Source organism: Pseudopipra pipra, chromosome 1 (assembly GCF_036250125.1).
Source record: "Pseudopipra pipra isolate bDixPip1 chromosome 1, bDixPip1.hap1, whole genome shotgun sequence".
NCBI lineage: Eukaryota > Metazoa > Chordata > Aves > Passeriformes > Pipridae > Pseudopipra > Pseudopipra pipra.
Genome location: NC_087549.1, coordinates 8,587,570 through 8,614,295, shown reverse-complemented (window position 1 = coordinate 8,614,295; position 26,726 = coordinate 8,587,570). Strand labels below are relative to the sequence as shown.

The following is a 26,726-nucleotide window of genomic DNA, read 5'->3' as shown; positions in this document are numbered from 1 at the left end:
ATCATATTGCAAATAATCGTATACAGTAAAATATATTTTAGTAGAAGCTGCCTGAAAACTTGTAGAAACAAATGTTAAACACAGTAGCAACAACGACACCTAATGGCCGGGTGTGCTACAACAACTTAAGTACTTTAACAGACAGCACTGTAAGTGGCGTAACAAATTCTGTAAATTATTTTGTTGGAATACCCTCTCCCCTTTTCTCAGATTTTCTCTTTGTGGTACTGATATTATATATTGCATTGCATTTATGATGTGTATTCCTTTCCTTAAAGAACAAGGGGCAGTGTTATTTAAGTGTTGTTTACTAATCTGTACCTTGAAGCTTTTTAGAGCAGTAGCAAGTATGTAATAGATTGTTTCTCATCATTGCAGTAAAACTTCAATTTAAAATATTAACCTCCCCCCCAAAAAAATGCTGGAAACCCCACAACCCAACTTTTTAAAGTAAAGCTTCTTTCCGTCGATCATCGATTCCAACTGCCTGCTCCTCACAGGACTTCTTACAACTAAACCATGCAACTAAGAGCATTGTCCAGATGCTCCTTGAGCTCTGTCACGCTTGGTGCTGTGACCACTTCCCTAGGGAGCCTGTTCTAGTGACCAGCCACCCATTCAGTAAGGAACCTTTTCCCATCTGAGCTTCCCCTGATGAAGCTTCATTCCATTTCCTCATGTCCTATCACTGGTCACCAGAGAGAGGAGATCAGCACGTGCCCTTCCGCTGCCCCCCTCAAGGAAGGTGTAGACTGTGATGAGGGCACCTCCCAGCCTTCTCTTCTCCAAGCTGAACAAGCCAAGTCATCTCAGCTTCTCCTCATAAGTCTTGCCCTCAACACCCTTCACCATCTTGGTTGTCCTTCCCTGAACAGCCTCTTAATAGTTTGATGTTCTTATATTGAGGCACCCACAACTATGGACTGGAGGTGGGGCCTCCCCAGTGCAGAGCAGAGCGGGACAGTCACCTTCCTTGACCGGCTGGCAATGGCCCCCAGGATATGGTTGGCCCTCCTAGCTGCCAGGGCACCCTGCTGACTCACACTTAACTTGCCATTGACTAGGAACCCCAGGTCTCTTTCCGTAGGGAATGTTGGGAATAGCAGCGTTATCTCTGTTCCCCTCCCTGGGCGCAGTCCCACAGCTGTGGCCATGCTGCCATAACAGCAGGGCTCAGCCTGCAGCTGGCGTCAGGGTGGCAGTGTGGTCCTACTGGAACTTTGACTGGGCAGCTGCCTCAGTCGTGGGGGGTGCAGGTCTTAGAGAGGGCAGGGCCTTCTGTGGGTAGAAACTAGTTCTCCCTGGTTGAGCTGGAAGAGCTACAGCACCCTCCTTGTGTGCCAACTGTTGCTAGCACCCCCTAAGGGATTCTTTTAAGTCTGGGGAGGGTGTGTGTGCCTGGTGTTTCTCCTGGCCCTGCACAGGCCCCTTCAGCCATTGTGGCGCAGGCTGTGGGCTCCAGGTGGGTCTTTCTGCTCCCCTGGGTTCCTTTGGTTCAGGAAACCCCCCCCGTGCACCTTGTGGACCTCCCTGGAGCACTCCGCTTCCCATCAGGAGCTGCTTGCATCGTCAGTCCCTCAGTACAGCAATAGTCATATATCACTTGTATGTCTGGGGTTTCTGTCCCCTCACTTGTAACATTTAACGGAGGCTTCACAGACAAAAGTAACAGCACTGTGTACCGCGAGAAACACTTCCAGCTCCTCCCTAGTTACAAATTAACAGATGCCATGCATGTAATTTTTAAATGGTATATTTAGAGGAGGATAAAATTAGAAAGCTTTAGGATTCAGAGTTGGAAGCAAATGTCACAAAAAGACTCTCTAAAACCATTCAGCAGAAATGAACATGTGAGATTATGGCCTAAAACAAATCATAATTTTATTCTCATCTATTTTGACCTTGTTAATATATTCCTTGTATTTATAAGGCTTTCCTTATAAAGAGAAGGGCCCTATTTATCTTTTCTTCTGTGATTTCATTCTATTTTTATTTAGGATTTTTTGGAAGCAATCTCCCAGATTACCAGAGATCAGAGATTATGATGTTCATTATGGGCAAAGTACCTGTTTTGGGGACTTCACAATCACTGGATACCAGCCACCTTGGGTTTGTATATCCTACATTTTTAATTAGATTCTTGATAAAGTATGAAGCGAAAAACATTAAGAAAAGTGAAATGCAAATCCTTACTCCTTAGGGGCTGTATTAAATACTATGCAGAACCAAGACAAGCGCAGTGTCAGCAATATGAAATCAGCCTACAGACTTGATAGTGATAGAAAATACCTGATTGGAATCCAGCTTATTTTGCACTAAAACATTTCTTCTCTCCGTATCTGTGCAAATGTTTCCAAAATTATCCAGTGAATGCTGGTTAATTCAATAAGTTCTTACATGTGTGTTTTGGGAATGAGGGAAATTAAACTATGTCTACCTTTTTGCAAATAGCTGTATAATTTTCAAATTTTTTTGTTTTCAAGCTGACTTCAGCTTAAGAAATAAACTGTAGAAATTCCAGTGAATTTGTTTTAAATTTTCCCTATTTATTTAGAAATAGGAGAAAGCTATAGGTGGTCAGATTTCTGTAATAAATCCATATTTAAAAAGTTGCCATACACTGAAGTAATTTTTTCCCTGTAACGTGAATAATTATGTTGAAAAGACTGTGCTTCCTCAGTATGGGGAAAGTCACTGAAGAGGCTGCAGCTGTTCTTTCCAGATGTGCATGGACACTTTGCACCACATAACTGGTCCCCTGCTAGATTAAGTAGGAAGTCATTGTCATTCTCCTGGCTTCTTGGTAGCTTTTCGTACAGTATTGTGTCCCTGTGGCATGGGATGATATTCCATGGAAGATGGAAATCTGTCTCTGCCAGGCAGTTATCACTCATTAAGAAGGTATTTGAAGAACAAATCCATGTAAAATTCTGTTCTTGGATTAACAGTTGGGGATGTGTGGTTTTTAACTACACAATTTTCTTTTTATGGGGTTCTGTGTAAACATACGCCTGAGTGTGTTAGTATGATGTGTATGTGTCATTCTGAATAAAGCAGGCATTCTGACTGCTGATACAGTCTGGCATTGCATGAAATTTTGGTCTCTGCTACCCAGAACATTTGAATGATACAATAGCCAGGATTACAGCCCCTGTAGGTGAAAGTTTCCACTGTTATGCAGGGGCCAACTCCTGTGAATAGTTTTGCTCTTTCTTTATGCTACTGATGCACAAAGTGGTTTGTACCTTTTTTATTTTCCTGAGAGAGTCTCTTTGAATGGAGCAATTTATTCCAAGTGCACTTTTATCTTGTAAGATCTTGCAAGAGTAGTGACTACATACCATTAGCTATTCGGCTTCTTTTAGTACCAGCAGATAGAAAATGAAAACAGATGAAGAACAGGTTAAGTAGTGTTCTGTGTACCTTCCTGTGATACCAAAACTGAGGGATCTTTCAGTTTTCCTTACTGATTTTGCAAATAATTTTTTTCCAGTCTCAGAGTTCTGAGGTCTGATTTAAATAAGAGGTGTCCTTGTTTCTTAAGAAGACTCAATTACATTTTAATTCAGAAGAAATTCTGAGTGCTGCTGCTTGTGAAAAGAAAGTCAAGCTTGTAGTGGTTGAATGTTTTAGATACAAAGGGATTGCTAAATGAAACATGAATTTTAGATCTGCTTTACAGTATACAATTTACTGTTTTCTTCAGTTACACGAGCTCCATTTTTTTAAGCCTTTCTGTAAATGTCTCTTCCAAAAACATTTAGTTATTGCACCTCAGTTGGAGATATTTGCCCTTTATTTATGATCATCCAGCATCCCTTCCAAGACTGCTGTATTCACTTGTAGAAATGCAGTTGTTAGAATGATGTCTAGGTAATATTTTGAAGATATGCAAAAAAACCTAATTTGCAACTGTTTTTTTTCTAATTGCAGAGATTTGGGAACTAGAAGGATTCAGATCATGTTACTGAGATCTTTACTTATGGTAAGCCTTTTGTGCTCAGTATACTATGTTATAAACACATAATGTCTCACTTTATCTATATTTTTACACACGTAAGTACAGTATAACAACTCTGGGTTATGAAATTAAACATACATTCCTATTACATAGATCTGGAATTCTACTGTGTAAAATTGTGAAAGCATTTTCCCAACTTAGATTACAAACAGGTCAAGAAATACTTCTCCATCTCTTAGAGCACATTAGTGAATATCAGTTATAATTGGATCTGCAGATCCAAAAGAACATCATAGAGTAGGTTGAGTTCTGCCAGCAATACTGGCAATATCAAAGTGAAATCACTTTTGTCTCTGAGCCCAGAAAAGCAGTAATTAGTAGAGTGGACAATATTTTTAAAAGCACAGAAGTGGATGCCTATCTCCAAGCCCTTAAAGCCTCAGACACACTTGTTCTTTCCTTCCTAATATTTCCCAAGTTTCTTGTAAGGTATGACTGAATGTTTTATCACAAATACATTTTTTAACTGTAAACCTTTAAAGAGTATTTCTGGAAATAGACACAGATGGTAAGAATCAGAAAGTGGGTGGTAAAGGAAACTCTTGCCAGTAGAAGCCTGGCCTGTTTTGTTGCAGAAGCTGAAAACTGTTTAGTCACTGAAGTAGGGGATACAGCATAAAGATGATTTCGCAACTAAAGCAGAAGAATACTTCCCTGGAAAATGAGCTTCTATCCCTGCTTTGACATGAAATTTGTGTGTGGTGTTAGGCAAGTTGTTTAAATCATTCTTGCTTGTCCAAATCTGAAATCCTAGACTGTGGTTTGCAGAAGACCTGAGCATTCACAGTTGCAATTTAAGATAGAAAACTTGTTAGAAAGGGCCTCAGGTGGTCATTTTGCACATTGTCTCCAGTAAAGATAGACTCAGGTATGCCTAAGCTATTCCTGACAATATTCATCTCACCAGTCTTAAAGTTCCATCCAAGTCAGTAAGAATTGTTCTCATGATTTTGAGCACTGCCATAGCCTAAGTATACTTTAAGGGATTCAGGTTGTGCATGTGGGAGGAATGTAACATTTTGGACACTGAATTTAAATTTGCCTTCTCTTTAGAATATGGAAGTAAAATCCCATCATGGCACAAAGGTGTGAAAGTGAATGTTCTGATGCTTAATGAATTACTCAGACATTGATAAATATTGTGAAAAAAATGTGAGCATTGTACATCATGTATTCTTTACAAAAGAATAATATTTCATAAAATAAGTAGTCTGTTCCCATGCATACACACAGGCAGACAAGTTAATGTTAATAGGCGGTTGAAATCTGGCACTTAATTAAAAGTGTGCACTTACATTTGCAGCCTTGCTGCTTGTAATATTAACCATTTTCCATTTTCAAAATGATTGGTTAGATACCTTCATGTGCCCTTGTGCTCCTCTGCCAGCCACTTCTCTTTGAACACCTTCAGTTATGCTGCAGGCACAGTGCTTGCTCACGTGTTGTGGTTTAACCCCAGCAGGCACCAGGGACCACCCAGTCACTCCCTCACTCTTCCCCGGAGGGATGAGGGAGAGAATCAGAAGGTACCAGTGAGAAAAGTGGGTTGAGATGAAAACAGTTTAGTAAGTAAAAGAAGGAAACCAAGAGAAACGAAACCAAGTAATAATAAAATAAACCAAAACCCTTACCCAAAACCCAGTTGCTCACCACAAGCCAGCTGATACCCGCCCAGTCCCTGAGGAGTGGCAGCCCTTGCAAACTGCCACCTCTTTTGTTGCTGAGATGACACATTTTAGTGTGGGATATCCCTTTGGAAGTCTGCAAGCTCTGCTCAGCAGTAACTAAATCAACCCCATGTTATCAGCATTGTTTTGGTCACAAATCCAGAACACAGCAGCATATGTGCTACTATGAAGAAAATTAACTGTCCCAGCCAAAACCAACACAACACAGTTCACATGTAAAAAGGTATGGAATATGTATAATAAAGATTCAATTATTAAGTAAGTCTGAGATAAAAATATTACTATGTTTATTGTAATTAAATTTTGAATAATTTTTCTCCCCTCATGCTCAGTACCTTATACTTTGCAGTTTCTGAATCTGTTTTGTTTTTGAGATTCTAGTATTCTGATAACCTCCATTTTAAATTTTAAACATATCTGACTGCTGTAAATGTTCAGCTAATTAATATCTGAATTGTCAGTAGAAGTTTACTTTTCTTTATGTACCTACAGAGGTTGCTTTAATTAAAAGTAATTGAATGAGGCAAGTGAGAAGTCATATTAGTTTAACAAAAGAAAAAAAAACCACTATGGTACCAGATTTCTAAGAAAGTGGTGTTTGCTGCTTACGTTATGTTTTGCAATAAAGTAGTATCAATAAATGTTTAAGGTGTACATACAGGCTCTGACTTCTCTTTTTTAATTCACATGAGCTTACTCAGTAATATATGTGAACTGAACAGCTCATAGCCTGAAATGGAAAAATCTCTATTGTAATTATTACCATCTTCATTTTATGCCCTGCAACTTTTCATAGGCCATTTAAAAAAAAATTCATACCTTTATTTTTTCTTCTGGGTGTCTTGGTAAAGGAAGGATCCTGAGAAAAAATCCTTTTAACAAATGAGAGAGTTAATTTGAAAATGTGTGTTGGAGTCCTTCCAAATCCATAGTGAGGTCAGGAATTTTCAAAATTAATCCAATACTTCAATTTGAATCCACCTTTCAGATGCCAAAGCAAGCCCACTAAAAGTATGTGACAAATGCAGTTAATTCTTACAGTGCAGTAACGACACACATTAATTTAACTTCCGACAACAAACAGGTGACTTCAGGATACAAAGCCACAACGATCAGTAATGCACTTCCTCCCCCGTTCCTGGACCCGTTACTGTCTCCTTCACTCATGGAGGACTCTGAGCTAAGGCAGCTGGTCCTGGAAATCCTGCATAACCTCATTGACCGGCACGACAACAGAGCGAAGCTCAGAGGGATACGGTACTGCTTTTTGTTTGCTTTGGCCTACTTGAAATTCTAGTTTAATACCTGAATGATAAGTACTGTTGATCTTTAAATACTACTCCTAATGTGAAATTTTGATGTACTGTTTTGGTAAATGTACAGTGTCTTTTATTGATGGCAGGCATTTTACAGGTAAGCCTCAGTGCTCCTACCTTAAATAACCATTTCAAATATCTGCTAGTTTAGCTGTGGAAGACAGAATATGTTATTTTATGTAGCAAAAAAAAATGTGATTGTCATAATTCTGTTTATTGTTCTCCCTCTTCAACTGAAATTGGAATACGATTGTTAAGACTGGATATAATTAAAAGGGAAATTGCATCAAGATTTGTTTGAATAGTTCCTATATTTCACATCCTCTTCCTTTCCAACTTTTTTTTGCTAAAATGATATTTTTCTTACGTTTGTAGAATAATACCAGATGTTTCCGATCTAAAGATAAAACGAGACAAGATTTCAAGGCAGGATGTGAGCTTCATGAAAAAGGTAATAGAGTGAAACATCACTTTTTTTATCTAGAAATAAAGTAACTGAACCAGTTATTTTGATTGTCTTCTACAGTTGTATTTTTGCAAGAAGTTGCAAAGATCAGTACCAAATGATTTTAATCAAATTACAGTGATTTCAATGTTGAGGTGCTCTAGATACTTTAACAATGGTTCCATGAAATAAAATTGCCGTGTATGTCTTAGGTGAAGACCCTTGTATGCATGAAATTAGACAGAGAATTAAAAGAATAAAAGAGGATAAAATACATGTGTACACATGCATACACAAACAAGTATGATTAACCAATATTACCACTAGTTTCTAACAACAGCTTCTTTATAAACACAGTACTGTTCTATTTTATGCAGAGAATTGCATGAATACTGCACTGTGGTCAGATGTTGGCATTCATTTCCTGTTGAAATATTAAAAAAAATAATTTTCCATTTATGAAAAGGAGGAATCTAAGTTGACCCTGCTTGGAGTAGAGAGTTGGACTAGAAGACCTTCAAATACCCTTTCTAATCTAAATTATTCTATTATTTTAATATCATTTTCCCTTTTATGTCTTTTATAGCATGGTCAGCAGTTGTACAGACACATCTACTTAGGCTGCAAAGAAGAAGACAATGTCCAAAAAAACTTTGAACTCCTGTTTACATCTCTAGCTCTAACCACAATTGAACTGGCCAATGAAGAAGTGGTTATTGACCTCATTCGATTAGCTATTGCCTTGCAGGTATGAGGCTGAGCTGGTGATGTTTGTTGACTGACAATTTATATTTGTAATTGGATATGTGAGTAACTTGTTTTGTTTGTATATTGATCTTCAAATTGGAAATCTCATCATTTGGTCCAAACATTTTGAGCCACTAAGGAAGTACACTTTGTACATGCCACTTATTATAGGGAAAGCTTCAGCTAATCAGTTTTGTAATGAATTTCTACAGCGTGTGCTGTTCAGGAAAAGTAGCAGATGTGGAAATTTGTTGAAATGTTTCCTAGAATCACTGATATTTGTTAGCAGATTGAAAAGGTGTTCTTACAACATGTCAGTGTTCTGTATAAAATGTATGAACTGTCCTTGCCTTGGATGAAAGCTTTTGTATAATCGATTGGTTGGGAATATTTGTCAAACCAAGCTATTTAATCTCACCTTAGAGTAAAATTCTGTTAGTGTGTTGATAGGCTTTATTCCTTAACATTTTGTTAAAAAAATCATACATTATCTCATACTTGCATACAGTCTTCAGGGGAACTGTCAAACTTACTAAGTTTGTCTGTGTTGAAATCAAGGCATTAAAAAAAATAAAGGAGTGCTAACATGTACCCTGGAAATTGGATGAAATCAGGCCCTGTATTCCCAGTTCTCTCTGTCATTAATCTTATTCCCAAATGTCCATCTGTATTATGAAACCTCTGAAATGCAGTGTGCATCCTTAATTATAAAATTTGTCACTGAACCAAATCCTTACTTAATGAAAATGACATTAGGAGTTTTACTAGAGCAAAAATAATGCAGTCTGAATAAACATAGAAATGCTAATAAGGATGAAATAATTCCCTTTATGGTACTGTATCTGTGACTCACACAGGTGATCTTTGTGATTAAACTGCTATTTCTAATTTTCCTGAAAAATGTTTTGATCAGGAGGTGGTAAGTACAAGAGATTACCAGTTATAAACCAGTACTTCCTTTCTGAGAAACAGAATTTTGAGTTGAATAAAATTATTTCTCTTCATAGTGGTTGAATTTTTAAGCTTTTTAACTTCAGATCAATATATTTGTAATTCAGGAGTGAGAATTTTAAGATGAGAGGTATCAAATACTAAGTAGTAGCAGATCGTCATCGTATGTCTGGTAGTGTTACTAATAATAAATTTGACTTCCATATATTCAGGACAGCCTGTTAACTTTGGAAAGCATAATGCTATCCCTTGTATTTCAGGACATTGCCATCATCAACGAGGATAATCTGCCAATGTTTAATCGTTGTGGTGTCATGGCGTTGGTTGCAGCCTATCTAAACTTTCTGAGTCAGATGATTGCAGTTCCTGCCTTTTGTCAGCATGTCAGCAAGGTAACACATAATTAAATAAGTCATTTATGACACTACACATTCTACTGTAAAATGGGTAAATAACTTGTATCAAGTAATGGCTTATGGTCTTGTTCTCCCGTATTTGTGTCCACTGACATTGCTCTTCGTCTTCAGTCTCTGATGGCATTACTTGCTGACTCTTCAAATTATAAACAGAATAATCTTCTCTCAAAGTATAGCATTTTTACTTTGTTTATAGTACCATATATAATGGGCTAAATCCTCATCTGGTATAAGACTTTACAACCTCACTGGCTTGGGTGAAAAAGTACTGACAGGTACAAGACCACGAGAACCAGATTTTTAGTCTAAAGGGTGAGTACCAGAGTCTAAAGGCCTCATTTGTGCTGAGGTAGATGTGTTAGTGAGAGTTAGTTATTGGAGAAAACAGCTATGGAACTACTCCATTTGTACTGTTTGTCTTGTGTTTTTTTCAGGTCATTGAAACCAGAAGTGTGGAAGCATCTTATTTTCTCCCAGAAACAATTTTCAAAGACAAATGCAAGTAAGGAGATACAAAATGTCAATTAGTGGACAGTGAAGTACCTCTTTTACTATTAAAATTCAGACATCACTGAAATATGTTACATATGTGAAAAATAATTTAGAGGTTTAGTAGTGTACAGGGTAGGCAGAAGAAACCCAAATATTGAAAGCATGTGAGTGTATGGGGGAAAAAAAAGGTGGGTTTCAGACTTTTTTATTGTAGTCAGAGGCACTTACACCCTCACCATATGATGCTTGGTGTGCGTGCTAACACAGCCAAATGCATTTTCACTGAATCACAGAATGGATGAGGCTGGAAGGCATCTCTGGAGGTCATCTGGTCCCTGCTTAAGCAGGGCCACATCCAGATGGCTTTGGAATATCTCCAAGGATGGAGACTCCACAACCCCTCTGGATAACCTGTGCCAGTGCTTGGTCACCCTCACAGTAAAGAACTGTTTCCTGATATTCAGCCAGAACCTTCTGTGTTTCAGTTTGTGCAATTGCCTCTGGCTCTGTCACAGAGCCGCACTGACAAGCCTTTCCACCCTCTCTCCCTTAAGGTAGTTGTACACATTGATAAGATCCACCTTCTTTTCTCCATGCTGAACTGTTCCAGCTCTCTCTCTCTGTCTTCATTGGAGAGATGCTCCAGTCCCTTAATCCACCTTAGTGTCCCTTCGTTGGACTCCCTAAAGTAAAGGCTCACCTTCCCTGGCAACTGCAGCACCTGACTCAATAGTCCAGTGTGGCCTTACCAGAGCTGAGTAGAGGGGTAGGATCTCCTGCCTCAACCTGCTGACAATGTTCCTCCTGTCAGCCAGGATACAGGATACAGCCCAGGATACCTCAGTCTTTTTTGCCACAAGGGCACACTGCTGGCAAATGGCAAATATTACTGTTGCTATTAATTAATTACTATTAATATTACTATTGTTCTGCAGGGTTTTTTTTTTATTTAACAAAGACTGTTTTCTCTCAAGATGTAGTAGAATAGATGAGGAACATATTTCGGATAGCCAGTAAGTGTTAAGATAATTTAAAATAATGCAGAGGTGTTGAATAAACTAAATTTGGGTGTATATTCATTCCTAAAAAACTGAGCAAGCTTCATTTCCATCAAATCAGTACCATTGGTTGCTCACAGACATTGGAGGAATATTTTCTGTAACCAACAAATACCTGTGTGTAGACAATAATTTCAAATATATATTTTGACAGTCTTCCAAAATCCTTAGAGAAGCATGAAAAAGACTTATTTTTCCTGACGAACCAGATTGCAGAATCATTAGGAGGCAGTGGATACAGTGTGGAAAGATTGTCAGTTCCGTATGTACCCCAGGTAACAGGTAAGTGCTGATGAGTAGCAACACCACAAAGTACCAGTTATTAAGAACACTTTCTTAATGTGTTGTGTGCCTATGACATGTAATGTGACTGCTTGGCAACAAAACCTAATCAGATCATTTTGTCTTCTCAGGATGGGGTGGTTTTTTTTCATTAGCTACTCTATGAAACTGTAAAAAGTTTCAACTATTTGTCCTTTTAAGGTTGTTTTTTTTCCTTAAAGAAAGGAAGAGGGGCAGAAAGTTCTTGAACCCACTTTGACTCTTTTTAATAAAGTCTTTGCTTTCAAAAGACTACCTGTGTTAGTTTGAGAATATACAAGCCAGCATACTTTATTCTTTTTATGTAAACACTAAATGAAAGATATTCCGTGCTTTTGCCATATGGTCTTGTGCTGAGTTATTTGCTTTAGATAAATTCTAAATGAACAGATGCTGATTTAGTCAAGAATGGGATGTTTTTGTCCATTAGATACCTATGCAAGCTTAGTGTCAGGTAACAGTAGAAATGCCTGAGGAAGGTTTCTGGGAGTTCCAGCTACGCAGGCTGCGTGAATAGTGTGTGGAGGACTAGCAAGTATGTGACATTACATGCTTTTGGCTTTTAATATATTTTCAACAGCCAGTTGAGCAACGTACTCAAAAAAATGGTTTGAAGAATTTTTTTTCTTAAAAATGTGTGTTTTGTGGCTCTATGTAACCAGTTGCTTTTGTAAACAGACTGTGGGACACCCCAGCCTGAAGCATGGACCTTTTTAAAGCAGAAAAATGTGACTTCTCTGTTCTGTAGCTCACACATAGGAAGAATCATAGTACACAGGAACAGTGAATGCCAGATCTGTCATTCTTGCAGTCTGATTCAGAGACATTGCTGCCTGCTCTTGAGTGTCTTTTTTGGATAGCTGCTATGGGAGGAATTGAGTTCTGCAAACAGCACATGTGGATTTGTCCCAGATGCTAGCAGGCACACTAGTGATATGTTTGGACACAGCTACAATGTCTGTTTTCTGTTGCTGGTTGTCTTCTAGAAAGGATAATGTTCCTATCCTTCACAGATTTCTTCTTCTGGCATCCAGAAAAACAATTAACTTTATATTTTAGTATTGGCAGAAGAGGTAGCCAGCAAGTAAGGAAACGTTACTGACTTTGAGTAAATGAGAATGGAATGAGAAAGAAAGATTGGTTTGAAATTTATGTTAAGCCTCTTCTAGAAACCAAGGTGTGTTTGTGCCCAAATGACCTTGTTAGGGTTTTCTTGGATACTTTGCTGAAAATGCATTCCTACACAGGAGGACATGAAAGTTCTGACAGCAAGATTAAGTGAGTTTACCTGCAAGTATGTGATTAACTGCCTCTGCACATGATGAGAAATTGCCATATTTAATCCTAAATCTTAGTATATGTGAGTCAGATGGGTTTGGGTTTTTTTGTAATTTTTTTATAAAGAGCAGCAACCAAAACTCGCTCCTTGTCTGTTGCCATAGCTAATAAATACATTAATCTCTAATCCTGTGGAATATTGAGCTTCCTAGGTTTTCTTTTAACTAAATCAGGAACAAATGGATATTTTGGAATTCCTAAGCTTTTAATTTTTTAATGCAATGAAATGTTTCATTTCTGCTATTAATATTATAATGCTAGAATGTAGTGTTTCAAAAGAAATCATTAATCTTAGTAAAAAATTAATCCATTTTTCTATATTTCTGTGAAATCTAGGGTTGAACCCAAAAAGCCAGTAAATATTTCATCCTGATTATTTCTGGTATTTCCAAATATCAGTGACACAATGCTTAACAATGGCTTGTAGACATAATTTTGTCATCCTGTCTTTATTTCATGTTTTGATATTTCTTTGTCAGTTTGAAAGACATTTATATCTGCAGTTTTTTTTATCTGCCTTTTTCTCTTCCTTACTTGGGGGAGGGAGCAAACTGATAATTTAAATGTACTTTTAATAATTTTTTTTGTCAGTACATATATATTTTTTTAATTCAGCTCTATTTCCATCAGGCAAAAAACCTCATAAATGCAAACACAAGTCAAAAGGTAAAAATGAGTTGTAGGTCAGCCTGCTCTCCTGCTGCCTGTGGTGTCTCTATAGGATGTGCACTGTCAAAAAATGCTTTTAGAAGGCCTTTAGATCTTTAGGCCAGAAATTGTGTTGTACTTGGTGTACTTAGTGTTTTCATATGCTTCTTTTTGTTCATCTCCTTGAAATACCTGTAGCACTGTTAGCTGCTGTGAGGTTTACCTTTGTGTTTACTCTTGATTTGAAACTCTACAGTAGTAGTAGCTTCCTGTTTTCTTTTCCTGAGCAGGTAGTAGGGCTGGAGGTATCATTTTTGTGATGGTACTAATTACCTCTTTGAGTGACATTGCAAGAACTTGTAGAAAGTTGGAAGAAGCTCTCAATTGTTCAAAGAATGAAGAGTTATCTTATTCACTGGCTGTTCAGGATAAAGGTCCATTAGCAGAACATGTGTATGTGCATATGTTCTGTCTGCATCCCAGAAGCTGTGTGCATCCCACCAGGACTGGGCTTAGACACTGTCTTCCTACCAGCTGTCTCCTGGTTCCCAATCTCCCCAGCCACTGGCACCTGAGCAAGTGCCACAGCCCCAGTCCAGCTGCTGGTACAGATCCCCCTTGCACTCTGTGATGCCCATGTACATGTCCATGGATCCCAGTCAACTCCCCAGGCTCCATGGTCTTCCTGACAGCTGACCTGGGCCTCCTGGTCTCTCCAGGGGCCTGCCCCTCAGGAACACACAGAGCCAGACACACACGGTCACCCCTCGCTCCCAGACCACTTGGCCTATTTGCCTGCTGGTCCGGCTTGATGTTCCCTCATGATCACGTGGGAATCATCATGCTGTGCACCTTTGCTTGCTTTAGACCCACCAGGCCTCTGACCTGTGGTCTGACTCCAGTTACTGTGCTCAGACCCCCATGCACATAACTGCACAAAGAATAGAGTTCCTCACCCAGGAAAAGAGGCACTTTAAAGATCATCTAGTTCCAAACCCCCCTGTTGTGGGCAGGGACACCTTCCACTAGACCAGGTTGCTCAAAGCCCTATCCAGCCTGGCCTTGAACACTTCCAGAGACAGAGTGGCCCCAGTTCCTTTGGGCAGCCTGTTCCAGTGCCTCACCACCATCACAGTAAAGAATTTATTCCAAATACCCAATCCAAATCTACCCTCTTTTAGTTCAAAGCCATTCCCCCTTGTCCTATTCCTACATGCCCTTGTGAAAAGTGATCAGCCAGTGAGGTGGATGCAGAGAGCAGCTCCTGTTGCCCCATGGTGTGGGTGCCACTCCCCAGGCCATGAAGCCAAGGCTCCTGGGACAGACCTGTCAGGGGCTGGGGCAGTGGGTGTTGGGGTTGTCCTGGTGCCTCTGGGCTCCTTTGTGTGTATGGAAATGAGCTTTGTATCATATAACAGAAAAAATGGAAACTTTCACCATTTTTTTAGCCACTTAATATGTTGAAATAAGAGACAAATGGGTATTTTTCTCGATCAAGTACAGTGAAGCATCCATTACAAAAATGATTTCTATCCAAAGTAGCCCCAAAAATGTATCTTGTGGTGTTTGTGTGTCAGTTACAGAGAGAGCAGCAAGATGGCAGCAGAGATGTAGTTTTGTCTTGTGTTTTCTTTTGAGGGTTGAGGTGCTTTCCTCAGACTCTGTATATATTGGGTCATGTACCAGCGAGCCATCAGGGATTAAAAATTAAGTAAATCCTTCAGAATGCCACTTCAAATGCTCAGGGTCTCTGGGAACCTGGCAAATATAGCTAGAATTCAGGTGTTTTCCACTAATCTTGTTCTTTCACTGCCTCTTGATCTTAAAATGACATTTCATTTATGTGATTTCTGAAAGTTTTTTCTGATTTTTAAAAGCTGAGGATGTTCAGCTCTGCTGGAATGAATTCTGTTTGTTCATGCTCAATATTTGCACAGCAAAAGCACTTTGCTAGAAGTGGCTTAAACAAAGCTTGTAGAAGAACCAGCATAAATTACGTTGTGGTGGGGGAATTTTAAATCCTTCTCTCAGTCTTAGTTTCAAGTGCCTGTAGGTGCTTCTAACTGTGTGCAGTGCAAGTCATCAAATAATAGTAGCCAGGTCCAAATGGCTTGATCTTGGCTAAAATTTAAAATGTGACATTGCAATTCATGGTTTTGTAAATGAGATACACAAAAGTCAGACCTCTCGAGTCTCTCTTTATTGAAGGATTCTCATGACATGTCTTAAAATACATTTTTACTGTTTATTAAAATCTCATGTTAATATACTAAATGTTAAAAATGAGAAAAGATTATTGCTGCACTGCCTCAGGAGTGGAGTCAAAGAAGGAAAATCCATCAACTGATGGGTGGTTCGATCATAATCTGCTTATGCATTAATGAAATTGTTGTGCTGCTTTTAGTATCAGCACAGTTGGTCTTATTCTGACAACTTTTTAGGCCAGCTGGACCTGCTAAAATCTTTGTAGGAAGTGTGAAATGGAGAGAATTTTTTTCACCCAGTAGATTTTTAGACTTGCTGAATATGGTACTTGTAGCAACAAGAATAAGGAAGGATTGTTGTTCATTTCCATTCAGAAATCTATTTCTTCTGTTAATGAGTCATCTTCCAAGACACCCTTTTGTGTTTCAGAATACCTTCAGATTAAGACCTTAATATTTAAATCTCACAACCAAGAAAATAAGTTCAGGCTTTTGTAAAGAACTCTGCAGCTATATATCATCATGTGCTATGTTACTTATTATGCATTTGAATAAGAGCTCATCTCATTTTTTAAAATTCTGGGCTTTCAAGGGAAAGTTGACAAGATCTGGGGTGGGAAAGAGACAATAAAAACGTTATTTTCTTTCATATTTAGTAATTTAAAGCCGTAACTGATCATTTTTTCACAACTATTCAAATGATAAAATAGATGACCGTGGGTAAAATAGACATAGGGAAACAAATTTGCATCTCATGGGTAGAAATTTGATTGATCATGTTTCAAGTGTTACACAAAAAGTGAGAGAAGTTGTTTTTCTGCTAGATGAGGACAGACTCTCCAGGAGAAAAAGCATTGTGGACACGATGTCTCTTCAGGTGGATATTCTGCCTGGCAACAACACGGAGGATAAGGTATGAAAATCCCAGAATATTTTAAAGCAGCATCTTGGAGGGAGTGGGGGAATTCAAGTGAAGTTTTTCCAGAAAGTCTAATATCTGATTATTCTAGCATTGTAAATACTTCAAGGGGTTGATTTTTTTAAGTTGTCTTTGCAGAAATGTGTTGTCAAAGACACTGGTGCTGGTCTTGCTGTATAAAAATGTTAAGTATTTTATCACTGTACTTTTTTACAGATAGTGCTGCAGAGTATGGGGTAGCAATACATATACACACTGAACAACTGATGTTTTATGAGTAAATATTCTGAAATGTTTTATCTGCCTTTTGAGGCAACCAGTAAATTCCTGTATCCTTTCATCATTTGAAGTATTTGAGAAACTTGTTCATCCACATGGGGCTGAGAGATGTAAAACCAGAGAGATGCAAGACTAGTGGTTGACCTGCCGTCTCTGAATGGGACAGGTGAAGATTAGTCAGGCTTTGTGCACCATGGTGTTACAGTATCACTGTTCCCTTCCAGCAGAGTTTAGCACCCAGCACTTTAACCTCACAGAAAGGATAAAGTAGCAACAAAAAGTTCATATGTAGGGTACAGGAGCTGATGCTAATTATCCCTTAGGAAGACTGCCTTATAATTAAAATTATCGCACATCTTTTGACACTTCATTTGAAGTATTTCTTAAAATAAATTTCTACTGAATCTTTTTCAAAGTTCTGCTTATTTTTATTAACCATATTTCTGATGGCTGCAGTGGAGATTAGCTGTTGAAATTGAGGTGTTTGTACCTCAGATGAAGTACAGATGATTCTTACCTTTGGCATATTCAAGCACAAACTGCCTAAAGATATGAGGCAGAATATGTGGACTTAGTCAAGCTGAGTGCTATTGCAAAGGAGCAAGCTTCATTTTAGACAGAAGTGATCTATATTTTGCATGATTATTATTATTATTTATTTCTGCTTTGTGCTGATGGTACCTCAGATGATATTATGTGTTCACTTTTGTGCTTTTGCAAGGATACAGATAAAAGTTCAGGAGAAAGAAGAAAAAAAGTATTTGAAAAATAAGGGAGACAATCAGATCTCTAGCTTTCTGAAGAAAGTGAATAGTCCTCATAGGATTGGGGGTGTTTGACATTAGTATTCGTTTTAAGATTGTGTATTATATGTGGTTATATATGATTGAACAACTCTCTTGAAAGTAGAATTAAATGAATGAAGTTTCCACTTCAGATTTCAAGTTATTATGCTGATATTATATCAAGCATCGATATATAGACATTTTTTGAACTGATTGTAGTGGTTGTAGATAAATCAAAACCTTTTTATGGGTTCTCAGTTTAATATGGTCTTAATGTGGTCCAGTGTCTTGGATAATGAATTACTGTTTTACCTCTTAAAAAGAAGAATTTTATTAATCAGAAACACAGGAAGCAAAGTATTTCTCCCTTACTTATGATGTTTGTTTATAAAGCAACGGAAGAACCAATATTTTCCAATTTACTGACTGCACCTTCGTAGCTATATATGAAATCTGGTTCTCTTGCTTTGTAGATTAGTAAGTATAACAATCCATAACTGTCAGCAGAACTAAACTGCAGAAAAAAAGGAGCATAAAGCTTTATGATTGAGAGGATTACCTACTTACTTAATGGAAATTTTAGAATTAATGATTAATTCACCAAATGTGAATTGTATAAAAGGTGATTATTTCAGAACCTGAATACCCTTGATCTCTAGCAATATCCACAAATATTTGACACAAAGGGTATTTCACTGTTTATTAATTATTCTTTTATATATTCAGAGGTAGAGAATACAATGCTAATGTAGTAAAATGATAGAAAAGTATCATTTACAGCTCCATCTCCTGAAATAACACTTAAGTAAAAAGGAAACAGCTATTTCTGCTGGCTTTTCCCTCTACAATAGCTCAAGCCAATGAATAAAAAAATATTGAAAGAATTCAGAGTCTTCTGAATTGGATGAAGTAACTTTTTGCTACCTTACAGATCTCTTATCTTAAATCATATTAGACCATTCTAAACAATTAGCATTTATAAGGAAAAATAAAAGTGCTGCCTATTTACATGTTTGAAGGATTGAAGTGAGGTGGTTCAAGCCAAGGAACCATGTTATATTCAGGTGAACACTGTTCTGCCATCTAAGCATTCTCCCCTAATATCATCACAGTGGTTTCACTGTAAATATATTTACTGGTATAGAAACTCTACAGAAACTCCAGGTCTGTAGTGAATTGAAACACGAAGATCCATGAGCTGGAGCTCTTCAGAGAAATATTCGTGCGTCTTTGGTAATTTTGCAGCCCCAAGCAGTTCCTAATGAAGTACATCTGCAGCAAATGGATATTCATATCACTAGATGAACAGATTTTCTCAGTACATCAGACATAGCTTGTTATGAAGAGCCCTTTAACTCCCATGTTTATGACATAAGCACCAAATTATTTGGAGCCCATACTGGTACAAAGTTAGACAATAACCATTTTCCACTCTCCACTCTACTGCCATCTCTTTATTTTAGCATCACATTGCTGGTAACTCAACAAGTCTCAGGAACCAGTTGCTGTTATTCACATCAGTTGTTTAAGAACCCAATACTAAGACTTTACAGTATACAAACACTACAGCCTATTCCTGACCCAAAGGAGTGTTCTGCCAGAATTCAAGTCCTTTTCCAAAGTATAGTTGCTATAGAGCATCTTGACTAGAATTTGCAAAGTTTTCCTTCACCTCATTTGATAAAAATTTCCCCACGATTTGCAGTGGCTTTAAAAATGTGAATTAGTGTTCTGTTGTCTGTCACAGAAACTCCAGGTAAAGCTGTTAGAGACTTGTAAGGCAGAAAAGCCCTGGCCGCTTTGGCCTTCTGTATTTTTCACATTCCTTATTTTTTTGAAGCTTATATGTTATATGTGATGATTAAGGGTTTTGTTTCTTTGTGTTTAGATTGATAATACTGAAGAAATCACCTTTGAAGCTTTGAAGAAAGCCATTGGTAAGACTTATTACAGTTGTGTTTATGCAGAATAGTTCTCAATTACTATGGAATTGCTAGAAAAAAAGGAATGGCCAGAATAACATAATGAAAACATTACATTTGTTTCTCTTCAGCTAGTAAATTTGTTTAAAACTTCAGTTATTTATTTCTAAATTTCTGAAATGATACTTTGATAATGTTAGTGAATTCATTTTCTGAAGTTAATGGGACTGAATGAAAAGCATCTGGAAATGCCTGTCATCTGTTAAATTTGCCTTACAGGCCAAACCATAAATAACATGAGATTTGCAAGCTATATTGGATGATTATTTATAAAGCAACTTAAATATTTTTTATGTATTAAGATTTTAAGGTCTTCAATGCATTCAGAAAACAGATTGTAAGGTGCACATTGTGGACTTCAAAAACACTCAGATTTTTTAAAAGAACATTTCTGTAACAAGTGACCCAGCTACAAGAACACAGAATTACTTGAATTCCTTATTTCATATTACTATAAGTAATTACTAATTAATGCTGTCTAGTCCACTAAAATCCTGTTCAAAATATGGATTAAACATTGGTGTGTTAAACAATAGACACTGATATTTTAAACAATAATTTAATCTGTCAGTCTTCCAAATGTGCCTAATTCCGCGAGGTACTTGAATTCATTAGATGCTGGAAAGTTCCAGCTGCTTGTAAGTTCACTCAGTCTATGGAGGTTGAACTCACTTTTCCCAAATTCTAATAGAAAATTCTGGCCACCTGTCAGCATGATACTGGGAGGCAGGATGCTTCCTTCTTCTGAGTCTGAACCAGCGTGCACCCAAGTGCAGGCCTGAGTCCAGGCAATAAAGCAAAAGGGAGTCTAGATGTACTCATAATTAAAGCACTTAGTAAGAAAGGGGCCAAACTGGGTCCTCAAACCAGCTCCCTGAAATTTTATCTGCATTTCACTAGAGGCAATGCCAGATGACACCTTACTTGAGAGTGGGTGCACCACTTGAAGCACAGTGCTTTTTCTGCAATGCACATATGAACGTTTATATCGCTTATACTTGATAGGCAAAGATTGCAGTTGTCTCTATTTTTTTATTATTCTTTTAAGATAACAATGGACTTGAAGAACAGGAAAAGGAAAAAAGGCGTCTTGTGATTGAAAAGTTCCAAAAAGCGCCATTTGAAGAAATCGCAGCCCAGTGTGAAACCAAAGTGAGTTTCTGGAAAATGTTATACAGCACTGAAGAAATGGATGTAGGCATTAATGGGGATGTGCTGGCTGCAGGTGATTTATGTTGTGTCACTGCTGCTGTTACTTGTAAAGAAGAAGTTCAGTTCTTTGTTTTGTCTCCACTGTTGTCAATGTTGGGAGATTCCAGTAACTTAAAGCATGCTTTTGGTTGTTCCTAGACCATTTGGAAAGGAATGGATATCTCATATATTCTTCACCCTAATGCTTTCCTTGCTATCTTTGAAATCCACATTCACAGTCCATTCTTATTTCATTCTGGGATAACTGGAGCAGTATTTACCCCACTATATATTTTGAACAACTAAACGTATTTCAGGTTTGCTAAACTCCTGTCTGCAACAGCAGAATTTGCTATATAATTCCTGGCACTCCAGGACAGGCTCACTCAATCTCAAATGCATCTTCAAGGCTCAGAATCCTTTCAGCAGTGAGAAAATGGGACAGGAATTGCTGCCTAGATTTGCATGTGGCAATGCAGAACACACTCACTGAGTATGGCCTGGCACATTCATCGGAGCTCAGTTCAATACATAGGAGTTAATAATTCAATTTTAATTTTTCTTCCCTAGGCAAACTTGCTTCATGACAGACTTGCACAGATACTGGAACTCACCATTCGGTAAGGCTTTATGCAGGAAGAGTGTCATGAGTGAAAAATGAGTTCTAAAACAATTGTGGCTACTTTCAGTTGGTTATGTCATAGTGTTCATAAACACATGTAATAGGGAGAAAATAATGGGCTTAACTGAGTGCTGTGGTTTTGAACCCTGGTAGGCTTTTCAGCCTCACATAACCACTGGCTTACCCCTCCTCAGTAGGATGAGAAAGAGAATTGGAAGGGTAAAAGTGGGAAAAAGCATGGGTTGAGATAAGAACAGCTTAATAGGTAAAGCAAAAGGCCCACATGCCAGCAAAGCAAAATAAGAAATTCATTCACTTCCCATGGGTGGGCAGGTGTTTAGCCATCTCCAGGAAATCAGGGCTTCTTGGGAAGACAAATGCCTGAATGTCCTTCCTATCCTACTTCTTTCCTTAAAGCTCTTATTGATGAGCATGACACCACATGGTCTGGGATATCCCATGGGTCAGTTGGCGTCATCTGTCCCATCTGTGTCTCCTCCCAACTCCTTGCCCACTTCCAGCCCTCACACTGGCAAAGCAGCGTGAGCAGCAAAAAAGGCCTTGATTCTGTGTAAGCTCTGCTCAGCAATAACACAAACATCCCTGTGTTATCAACACTGTTCCCAGCACAAATCTAAAACAGTCCCAGACCAGCTAATGTAAAAAGAATTCTCAGTCCCAGCCAAAAACAGTACACTGAAAAAGAGTACTCTTCATCACTTTGATTTTCTTCCTATTTTGAATCTTTTTGATAGTGAAGACTCTCCAGAAACCATGTCACAGTGTCTCACAGTCTTACAGTATTTCTATGTCTATCAGTAGTGTTGCAGAATGCTGTTGTTTTCCCATTGCTGCATCTGTTTGAGAATGTAATTAGATACAACCCAAAATAGTACATGGCATTATTACAGAGCTGTGCACATCCATTGTTCAGAATAAATAGTATTTATTAGCAATAAAATGCATTTGGGTAGTTTTGTAACATCAGTGAAATTGATGATATAGACGAGAATACAAAAATCCCTGGGGCATGGTAATTTCATTAGAATTTCAGGAGGAGGATAAAATACTGTTGGTTGGGGGTGGGGGGATAGTTTACTCTTGTTTCTCAGCAATTAGTGTGTAAAATTATAACAAAGCAATCCATATAATTATAAATTACAAATATTGATTGTGCTTCTCACACAGTCCTCCGCCTAGCCCCTCAGGAACGATGACCATTACTGCTGGACATGCTCATTACCATTCTGTTCCAGTCTATGAGATGAAGTTTCCAGATCTTTGTGTGTATTAAGTGTCTTCTGAAGTCTGCTGGACATTATTTAGAATAGAGTACAATAGAAAGAACAAGATGAGTTTTCAAATTTTATTGTTTACTGTATCTAAACTAAGTAATATAATGATGGACATGAGCCAAATACAGATTACTTTAGCCAAATTCATGAAATTGTCTTGAATTGTTTTCTTCTGTAATATATTGTAAGTTAGGTTTTTCATAGATCATGTTGTTTCATTTTCATATTTGAGTACATGTAAAAGTCAGATATAAAACTTGTCTTGCCATACAGGTGAATATTTCAGTTACTCTAGGAATTTGTGTTGCTGCAAATTCCTTTAATTGGAGATACTGTAACTGAAGAACCTGTTAAATCTTTTTTTTTTTCCCCTTTTTTTTTGGTTGGTTGGGTTTTTTTCTCATCTCCACCTCAATTCTATGTCTAACTAGAATGCTTTTGCCTTGCTTCATCTCATTAAATGTAACCAGGGGAGCGCTACCGTAGCTCCCTTTTGTTCATACTGTCATAGCTAGTCAACTTGTTTGGTTGGAAATATATGGAAAAAAAACAATACCTTACATGTGTTCAAGTACAATGAATGAATTAATGGACACTTGTTAAGTATTTTTTGGATGCATCACATAACATGCTTTTTAGGTAGATATGCCCAGTATATGTCCTGTGTTTCTTGCTAAAAGTTTAATGCTTTGCATAAGAGAGGAGAAATCTCCTCTCAAAGCAAGAAATTGTGCAATATTTTTCGTGTCTTAAGGTGTATGGTTTACAGACTGTACTTTTGAAAACATAGTAGTATTTTACTGTCTGCTTTAGTATAAATACACGAGAGATATATTTAGTATAGCAGAAAATGAACTGAGGGCATTTTAAATAATAATTAATGAAATTATAAATATATTCTATGAGGCATTTCTCTGTAGTTTATTACAGCTTTTTAGTGATATTTTAGAAATTGAAAGAAAACTAAATGAAACCATTTAAAGATCAAGACTTTATTACATATATTTTCAAGCAAAAGCATTTTTAGAGATGCATCTCTGTGTTTGTTTTTGTTTCATTTCTCAAAACTTTAAGGTAACTTTCATAGGTTTATGTATCTGAGCATACTATTAAATGTAAATAAAGTAAAAGTGATACAGGAAATCACTGACATTTGATGATAATTGCCAAGACTGTCTTTATGACTCACTAAATTCTGCAGGCAAAAAAGAAAAACAGCATTCATTGATACCATGCATATTAAGTTTGAAGTCCCTTAATCTCTCTGAATCTGACTGAAGCAGCACAAACATGAATGAATGCTCTCAAAAATCTGTAATAAATGTAGACATTTAATTTAGCCAGTGGTTTGCATGAACAATGATCAGGCCGCGAACAAAGTGATCTAACTTCAGTTAGCCCTGCTTTGAGCAGGAGCTTGGTTTAGATGACTTTCAGAAGTCCCAACCTAAATTAATCTTTGATTGCATAACTCTACCATCTGAAGGGTTATCAGCCCAGCTAATTTGCTGACTGTTTGAAGCACTTGCAAACCCACTGTAAGAAGGATTTTAAGTTTTTTGAACTGTAGTTCAGCATTCTGCTGAACTACTTTTAAAAGCCTGATGTGACATAACATCAAATATCAGCTACTTAAACCTATGAGATGACATGCTGAGACTTTCAGAAGGCATTCACAAAGCTCAAAAGGTAATTGAGACCTTCTTTTCAGTTTAACAGTGCAATCACAGCTGTTAGTGGATGACGAAACAGCCCCTTATCTACAGCATTCCGTTGCGATTTTTACTGCTGCAGCGTATCAGCCTGATCAGACCACAGTCTACACATAAATAGGACTCTAGCCTTTAGTTTTCATTTTTTTTTATTTTTTTTTTTAAGGTAAGACTAATAGCTTTATGGCCTATATAAAAAGTGTAATTTTTTAAACAGTAAATCTAACCTAGGGATACAATGTAAAACATTTCTCCACGCTGTAATTTTTTAAGAATATCACTCGGCACTTTTGTACAAAAAGAAAATAAGGAGTCTAAGTAATAAAGAATGTACTTCTGTTTGCACTTGTGCAGTATGAAGACTATGCTGTAAATACAGGATTGTTTCTGTGATTGAATTCTGTTGCATGAATGCTGCATGTGAAAATAACTAGATTCAGCATTTCATTTTCTGTTCTTTTTATGAAGTATTTTTCATTTATGCTAATGGCAGGTTTCCATGTTTCCAGTGTTCAAATGAGCTTTGTTTGGTAAATGCAGGTTTTGTGCAGGGAACGAAGAGCTTTTAACACTCTGCGTGTTCATGTGATATTTAATTTCTTCCTTTCTGGAAATTCAGGGAGTCTGTAAGTTGGTAATTGGTTCACTTTGGCCTTTCTAGACATATGGGAGACGGGAGAGACTGTTGTTTTGGTAGCTATTGTTATAGGTAGCTAATGAATGAAACCAAAAGAATTAAGAATGCTGTTTGTTGTACAGTATGAAGCTGCTATGTTTCACTTCTCTCTTTATGTTCTTCAGACAAGTTGCAGAGCTTTAAAAGCTCCTTATGCAAACTGGTCCTGTTTTATCTGCAACATTTTGTGCACTGTCATAATGGTTATGAATTGGTACCCAGCTGTTTAAGTGTATTCCAGTGCTTTGGGTTCTCTTTCCCATTATGTCATTTTGAAAAAAATATAGCTTTTGTAGTGGGTCACTTTAAGGTAAATTAAATCTGTGGTAATTTCAAAAGATAGAAATAGCCTGTTGTCCAAAATCACAGTAGGGCTAATTTGTCTGTTGTTCTGATGGTCATATATTCTGTACTGTATGTAATGAACCAGTTTCAATAAATGTAAGAACACACTGTGCAATCTATATTTAAGCAATAAAATAAACCAAAATTTCAAATTCATTTTTCTAAGGTGTATCAGTTTATATTTACTGCTCACAGTTAAGATGTCAATGACATCATTTTTAGCATTTAAAATAGAGCTCATTTTACACACCATTTTACTTGTTTTTGCAAATGTTACAGCACTGCAGCATTATTAAAATACTACATTTATTTACTATTAAACCATTGCTGTTACTAAGACCACCAGAATTTGAGAGTGCAGCAATACAAAAATAATTTTCTAAAAGCAAATAAGCTTCGAGAAGATAAATAACTTGTGCTTTTCAGTCCTGCCTTGCTGGTTAAAAAACCTGTTGGGTTTATAGTGTCAATTCCAGTCACTTGATACAATTGTGTGAGTTTTCTGCCCCTTGTTTTGGCGGTACAGTCATAAAATAAATCAGGCTGGAAGGAACCCAGAGTCCTCCCAAGTGACTGGTGACTCGGAGCTTACCTGCTGCTGTTCCTACTTCTCCTTGAGCCCTGTCCCTACACAGAGTCTGGAAGACCTTGCTGATGGGAAGGCACAGCAGAAGTTGTTCAGTCTGTGCTGGAAGGTTTTCAAAACCCAACTGCATGCAGCCTTGAGGTACCAGGTGTGGCCTCTTAATTGACCTTGTTTTTAGCAGAAACTGTATCACCTCTGAGGTCCCTTTGAGTGCCTCAGCTGTGTGTGTCTGCTCTCCTAAACCACCCACCTCCTTCAGCAGGTGTCCCACATTTTGGAACAGGCTGCTGAGGGAAGCAGTGGAGTCACCATCCCTGGAGGTGTCTCTAAAGTGGAGAGACATGGATTTGACTGATGGCCCACTTCATTGGATAAGGCATTGGCTGGATGGTTGCATTCATGACTCAATGTCCAGGTGGAGACCAGTGATGAGTGGCATCCTCAGGTGTTGGTATTGGGACTGACACTTCTTAATCTCTTCGTCAGCGACATGGACAGTGAGATTTGAGTGCAGCCTCAACTAGCTTTCAGCCATCTGTGCCCAAAATCTGTGAAATATATGATGTAAAGTGACTGTGAGAATGAGAGGAGAAAGAAAGCTATGCACAATGTCTTGATCTGCTTGACATTTTTCTATTATTTTAGCACTGATCTCTGAGAATCAATAAATACAGCTAATCATAGCTAGA

At 37.7% G+C, this 26,726-nt stretch overlaps 1 protein-coding gene across 7 annotated transcripts in view; it reads left to right on the top strand.

Moving 5' to 3' along the window:
• EFR3A (EFR3 homolog A) overlaps nt 1–25,605 on the top strand; it is a 77,046-nt gene extending 51,441 nt beyond the window's left edge. For 5 of the 7 annotated variants that reach the window (XM_064644582.1, XM_064644572.1, XM_064644591.1 and 2 more), the window contains 13 exons: nt 1,998–2,109; nt 3,934–3,985; nt 6,794–6,966; nt 7,401–7,476; nt 8,057–8,218; nt 9,429–9,560; nt 10,019–10,086; nt 11,289–11,416; nt 16,470–16,558; nt 19,517–19,565; nt 20,659–20,762; nt 21,372–21,421; nt 24,430–25,605. In XM_064644582.1, the coding sequence (XP_064500652.1) occupies nt 1,998–2,109; nt 3,934–3,985; nt 6,794–6,966; nt 7,401–7,476; nt 8,057–8,218; nt 9,429–9,560; nt 10,019–10,086; nt 11,289–11,416; nt 16,470–16,558; nt 19,517–19,565; nt 20,659–20,762; nt 21,372–21,421; nt 24,430–24,547 (1,313 nt within the window). In that variant the 3' untranslated portion in view covers nt 24,548–25,605. Of the gene's footprint in view, nt 1–1,997; nt 2,110–3,933; nt 3,986–6,793; nt 6,967–7,400; nt 7,477–8,056; nt 8,219–9,428; nt 9,561–10,018; nt 10,087–11,288; nt 11,417–16,469; nt 16,559–19,516; nt 19,566–20,658; nt 20,763–21,371; nt 21,422–22,611 lie in introns of all 7 variants that reach the window. The other 2 variants (XM_064644564.1, XM_064644555.1) reach the window with 2 other exon arrangements.
• Nucleotides 25,606–26,726: the final 1,121 nt, after the last annotated feature.